General features: G+C 30.6%; 1 protein-coding gene across 2 annotated transcripts; it reads right to left on the reverse strand.

Annotated features, from left to right (window-relative positions):
- Positions 1-1,302: 1,302 nt before the first annotated feature.
- Positions 1,303-4,708, reverse strand: Elp3 (elongator complex protein 3). 2 transcript variants are annotated; one of them, XM_018516813.1, is made up of 10 exons: positions 4,329-4,708; positions 3,985-4,229; positions 3,577-3,780; positions 3,228-3,481; positions 2,955-3,144; positions 2,653-2,870; positions 2,305-2,565; positions 1,635-1,816; positions 1,453-1,529; positions 1,303-1,379 (listed from the first exon to the last, which is right to left on the reverse strand). In XM_018516813.1, exons 1-9 carry the CDS (start codon positions 4,336-4,338, stop codon positions 1,453-1,455), a joined length of 1,641 nt encoding a protein of 546 aa, XP_018372315.1. In that variant the 5' UTR covers positions 4,339-4,708; the 3' UTR covers positions 1,303-1,379. The 2 variants fall into 2 exon arrangements, with proteins under 2 accessions (XP_018372315.1, XP_018372314.1); XM_018516812.1 differs by having other exon boundaries at positions 1,303-1,529.
- Positions 4,709-6,704: the final 1,996 nt, after the last annotated feature.

Genomic DNA, 6,704 nt, shown 5'->3' on the forward strand with positions numbered 1-6,704 from the left:
GTAGACGGGTCTTTATGCTTTATGCGCTATGCATCTACAGGGGCTCTATTTAAAAAAAAAAAAACGTATACGAAAGTCTAGGGAAATACTATAGTATACGTAACGTATACTGTAGCATTTCCCTAGACTTTCGCATACTTTTCTTTTCAAGAATAGAGCCCCAGAACGAGAAGTGGAGATGGGGACTCTGATTGGTTGATTCGCTTATGCACTATGCCTTATGCGTTATGCAAAAGTCTGTGCTGCGGCCTTGAATATCGAGACGTAGCCATATTGAACGCGTCGCGTAAAGTCACATTCAAATCGCTCCGCATTTTCCGCGATTATTACCGTCCGAAATAATCCGGCGTACGAAAAATTATCACGAGTATCTCCGGTGGGATGCCGTATAGTCATCGTAACATATCGAGTGTCGTGTGTAACCGTTAATGTCGTAATTTCAATATCGGTTAGCATTGAGAGTTCGTTTTTGTGCGCTTGGCATCGATTCTCTTCATGTCCATTCCCGCCAATATCGCGATCACCGAATACATCGTTTTAGTAAGTCGGTCAGTAAATTCTTTTATATTACTATTATATACACATATATTTACATTATATAAATGATTCGTCATTGCCGCGATGAATAAAACAATATAATGATTGTATCTTTCTCAAATATAAATTGAAGTAGTAGATAAGAAAAGCATATATTTTCTAATTTTGTAACGGTTTACGCATATTGAAAGTTTAAAATTACATACATATATGCATGCGTATATGTGTACTAGGATTACAACCTTTTTAAGAATTCAAATTTTTTAAGTATCCAATATTTAAGTAAAATAATTGAGAATAATAGCATCTATATTTAAATAAAGTAATACTTTAATTGCAATTGAATATTTAATTAATATTAATAACACATTTAAAATATAATGTTTTTATATTCTTTTATTAAAGCAATAGCATGTTCTAAGATTTTTATAATTGCTAGCTACCTTAAAAAATAATAAATTTAATGTTTGTTAATTAAATTATATTACTTATCATATATAGTAGATAATATAAAATATTGTATCTCAAAATACACTCTTTTTAATTTTTATTATTAATTAAAATATTATATCAATTTTAATTCAGAAGATACATAAAATCTTATTATATTACAATGAATAAAACTCTTTTATATGTTGAAACTTATGTTTATTCTATTTTTATTTTAAAGAATACAGGATTTTTAATTATTTTTTTTAATTTTTTCTTTTTTCACTTTTATTTATTTTCTTTTTTTTTTGTTAATTTATTTAGCTTTTTGTGGGCGTTAATTTACAATTTTCGGCAATACTTACATGTAATATTTACATATTTATTCTACATCTCTATCTTTCTTTCATTACCTGAAAAGTTATTTTCCCAATTAATTATTTTCTAATATTTTTATTTCTTTTTCTCAAAATTTACTTTCATTACTTATATAAGCATTTTAGACATGTATGGACCGTCAAGTTCGTAACCCAATTTTCTATAATAATTACGTGTACCAACGCCTGCAAAAATAGTATTAATTTTTAAATCTTTGATCAGTTTATGGTGGTCATCTAATAATAAAAATAAGAGAGTTTTTGCACGTAAAAGCATTATTTATAATATACCTGAAATTACGGAAATTTTATGCGATTGATGTTCCTCTTTTGCGATTCGTTCAGCTTCCTCCATTAATAAAATACCGAAGCCTTGGTGTTGAAACTTTGTGGGATCGCGAGCATTAACAGGTACTACACTGCCATAAACATGAAGCTCTCTTACTATAGAAGTTTTTTCTTTTAATTCTGGCCTAAAAGAAAAGTAAACAATATTATATGCAAATAACTCATTTCGGAAATTAATTTGTATTTATATTTAAGTTATATTTATATATCTAAAGATTTCATCTTCCAAGTTCCAAGATAAAAAGTCATATCTCTTGAACTGAACTAAAATTATGTATCAAAATATATTTTAAAAATATATTTTATTAATAATAAAATATATTAAAGAGTTTATAGAGAGAGAGAGAGAGATAGAATATTTTGTATTATTATAGCAAATAATTGAATTTAATTAACAACATTAATTTATTATTTTTAAATGTAGTTAGCGATTAAGTATTTAGATGATATTATTTAAAATAGTAAAACATTTTATTTTAAAATAAAAGATAGTTGTGTAAAGAATTGTGTTGTAAATATTAATTCTATTTGATTAAAAATGAGTATTACTTAAATGATGTGAAGTATTACTGAAAAAAAAAAAAATAGAGCAGATGCGATATAAAAATTATACCTGAATGTGTTGGTAGAACATTTCCTTAATCTGAGTAGGCCAATTAGAATATCTTGTAAGGGATCTTCGTATGACAGAAATGTCTCCCATCCGCCGTTCGCTACGTAATCACGTCGAATAAGCTCTACTTCATAGGGTTGCACTTTGTGATGTATTTCTTGAATCCCTACTTCACGCGTTCTAACATCACGGCAGTCCGTGCCCATATCTTTCATTCTTTCTAGAGCTAACTCACGTAGATTCCCATGTTCTACACCAGAACTATATTTTATATAAAAAGAAACATGATATGTAATATTATGTATTATAAGTCTATTACTTGCTTGTGTAATTTAATATTATAATTACGTTACTAATGGCATAGGTATGTCGCGTTGTACGCGATAAATGCGAGTCCATGGTGGTATCAAAGCTAGAATACGAGCTATAAGATCGACTAATACACTAGGAGCATAGCTTTTATATCTGCCAGTTTTCCATAATTCATACAAGCCGGTGCCACGTATAACCAATGTTGGATAAATTTTTAATCCATCTGCTCGAAACGCAGGATCTTTGAAGAATTCCTAAAAATTGATACAAAATTATAAGTATTAATAGGAAATAATTGAGTAAGTTAACATTGTTCTGTACATATAGCAACACGTTACTTTAAACTGGGCGATATCTCGTTCCAAATCGACATTTGGTAAATCAGGCATCATGTGAGCTATCACTTTGAATCCAGCATCTTTTGCTAGGTGAAAACTCTCACATACAGCATGTACTGTATGTCCTCTATTAGTATCACGCGCTACATCTTCATATATTGATTGTACACCAATTTCTAAACGTGTGCACCTATCGAATTTTAATTTTTATCATAAATAACTGCATAAACTTTATTATAATCTCAAATATTCTATTTAAAAAAGTAGATATACCCATAACGTAACATATCTGAAAGATGCTTCTTGAGACAATAATCAGGTCGAGTTTCAATAGTGATACCGATACATTTTGTAGTACTACGTTCCGAATAGCTCACTGCTTCGTCAACATTATTGCTTACATGACCTGACAGCGCATCGTGTAAACTTCGTATAAAATAATCTCTATAGTCATCTGGCAAAGACATGAAAGTACCACCCATAACAATAAATTCAATCTTATCAACATTATGACCCAACTGTTTCAACTAAAAGTATAATGTACAGTTATATATGATTATACATTTATAAATATTGAAAAATTGGAACTATCTGAGATATAATAGAAGCACTTGCTCTTTACCTGTTCAACACGATGTCTAGTTTGTAAGAAAGGATTATATCTTGCGCGTATAGCTCTCATCGATGTAGGTTCATATCCTGTATACGATTGTGTTGAATATTCAAAATCAGAATCTGGACCACCAGGGCAATAAACACAAATATTTCCTGTCATATTAATATGTGGACATCTGTGTGGTTTACACATTACTGCTACAACAGCAATCTGCAATAGCTCTATTATTTTTTGTTTGCAAAAATTGTTTGCAAAAATTGTTTGCAAAAAGTCTGTTCTTTGTTGCAACACTAGATTGTACTAAAACTTTCTATCTTGTTTTTGCCAAATTTTAAATCATCTATTTTATTTTAAGTACAAAGATACACTTGTCTAGTTACAAAGAGCAGACCTTATGGTGCAAGTTAAACTAACCCCACTAGCAGTCCTGATAGGTTTAGCCTTCAATTTCGGTACAAGTATATTTCTAGCATAACTAGGCACTGCTGCAATAATATCAACCAATCTTGGGGAAGAATCCAAGCCATATTTTGAAGAAATTCGCGTCTTTAACTTATTTAGATCAATGTTTCGATTTTCATTGTGTGCCTTTAATAACTCCTGTATTATCTCTCCGATTGTTATTACCATACGTTCCTCCTTGCTTTGATTTGTAAACTCTAAACAGACAGACATATTTCGATAACACAAGTAGTTAAACATTTATGTTAATTCTGACTACATATTGTAATAATAATATATTGTATGTGCATACTTACTGGATACCATGATTGCAAATCTTTTATAGCCTTATTACAAGCGTATTTTGAGGATGATCAATATATTTTACTCTTTTTTTCCCCTCAGATCCTAATATCACAAAAACTCTGAAAAGTAGCAACAGAATTTTAGGGCAACGTGCCGGGTGACGTCGTATGCCGATATCAGTCGCAAAAGATGCTTTTTTGTTGTGCACTGGTTCCACTAGACTTATATTAAAATTTTCTTTCTCGCTTTCGCCAAACTTCAAATATACATTTATTTTGAATACACTAATAGCGTATAATGTTTATTTGGTTACAAAGAGAGGGAATAGATTATAAATCTATGGATATAAACAATGAGTTATCGGAATGAAGCACTACATTATCGGTTATTCTATAATTCTTGTCGCTACTTTTCGGTGAGTCTATGCTAGATGGCACTAGTAGAACTATATCGTTATTGTAGTCCTATGGCTAAATAGGCTTGTATCTTTTTTACTGGCTTCACAATATTATTATTCCATGAAAATTGTAGTAACAGTTTTATAATTGTAACCGCATACTTTTATTTCCCAGCTACATTTATATAGTCCTTTAACGTATTTTATTTTTAAATTAAATTATTTTCTTTCACTGCAATTTAAAAAATTATAAAATCCAAATTATACACTTGTCAAAATCGAAAATAAAACGTTTTAATAGACACCATATCTTATAATAATATTTTTATAAGACATCAAAAGTTATGTCCTAATTTTGAACATGTGTACTGTCTGGATAAGCAATGATATTTTTCTGTCAAGAAAAACGAGGCTTAGGTTCTCTATTGTTATATAAATTTGCGAAAAATTTTGTAACTGTAATGATAACAGTAATATATTACTTATCATTAAATAAATTATTTTCCATTTTAATTTAATTTTACGCCAGGACGTATCTCATATAGGAACGAAGTATTTTAATTGTGTAATAAGCAAGTAGTTTCGATAGAATGACTTATCGTAAGACGTTATCACGTTCTACGATCGATCCGTACCAAAAAGCTTCTAATAGAACGGTTAATTCAAGCGGTTTCATCCGTCCCACTGATTGGACGATCGTAAAAAATTAATCGAATCCGTGGGTGTGCGGTGCAATATCAAGGGAGCGGTTACGTGATGCAATTCCGTTCTCGGCCGATCCAGCGACCTTATGGAAAATCGAGCAGACGCGCATGCCTGTGTGCGTGTTACCGTGAATTCGGTATTTCAGCTTGGCGGTTTTACGGTGTTTTAATCGTTTCTCGCATATATCGAACAATTAAATCGAATGCGCGGCAAAGCGACTGCGAAATGAGAATTCTGATTCGCATTGTGATTATTGTGCGGTTCTGCAACTCGTTATTACATACTCTCCCTTTAAAGGAGCAGCTCTCGGTTATGTCGATAGTATTAATTTAACTGACATTATAATCGACGTCAATCGGTTCGGAGAACTTCAATAACATATACATTTTTATTCTGATTTATATTTCCTTTGTACCTCATCTTTTTTTAAATAAAAAGTTGGCTTTAATACAAACATAAAAGTAAATTGCAAATAATTACAATGGTGAATGCAGTCGAGATTCGATTCTCTTAAGATCGTCGTACACAGCAAAAAAACATTTCATATTTGTATTGAAAACGGTCTATTCAAGTTCTTGTTAAAATTTTGTATTAAACTTGTAACATGAACTAGTAACATGTTCAAGTGTTAGTTTAACATAATGTGATTATGTTATTTAAGTAGTTTATGTTAAATTGATATTCAACATTTCTTAGTATCAAAATAACATGAGTAAGTGAACAAATAAAAATGTGTTTTAAAACTTAAATTCTAAGAGGAATGAATAAAATGTGTTAACATATCATAAATATTAATTTTACTAAAAAATATGCTTCCGAGGTTTGTTTACAAACTGTTGTGTATTACCTTTTTTATGTTTATTTTTTTACATAATATTTTACATATTAGTAATGTAACCTTCTAACATATTTATCTTGCTAAATTAACACATAATTTTTGTGGACCATTTGGGACATGTGAAATATATTAAATTTAATACAAATTTTCCAACGGTGTAAATGAAATTAAAAAATATGATATCCATAAAGAAATCTAACAGAGAAAAGTGACATTTTATGTCACGAACGTCGACAGATGACCAACTTTTAAAGATTCCATCGTGGCAGTCGTTTACCCCGCAGCAAGAGGGATGAGAGAGTCGATACGACGAAGGATGGGATAGATAAGGAGGTCTCCTTTTTTAAGACGTCGATGAGTTGGCGGTTTTTTCGATCGGGGATGCTGCGACTGCTATCAGCTATCGGTGTTATTAAAGCGGCTCGATTTCCATGCATCTCATCGCGA

Source organism: Trachymyrmex cornetzi, unplaced genomic scaffold (assembly GCF_001594075.2).
Source record: "Trachymyrmex cornetzi isolate Tcor2-1 unplaced genomic scaffold, Tcor1.1 scaffold65, whole genome shotgun sequence".
Lineage (NCBI taxonomy): Eukaryota > Metazoa > Arthropoda > Insecta > Hymenoptera > Formicidae > Trachymyrmex > Trachymyrmex cornetzi.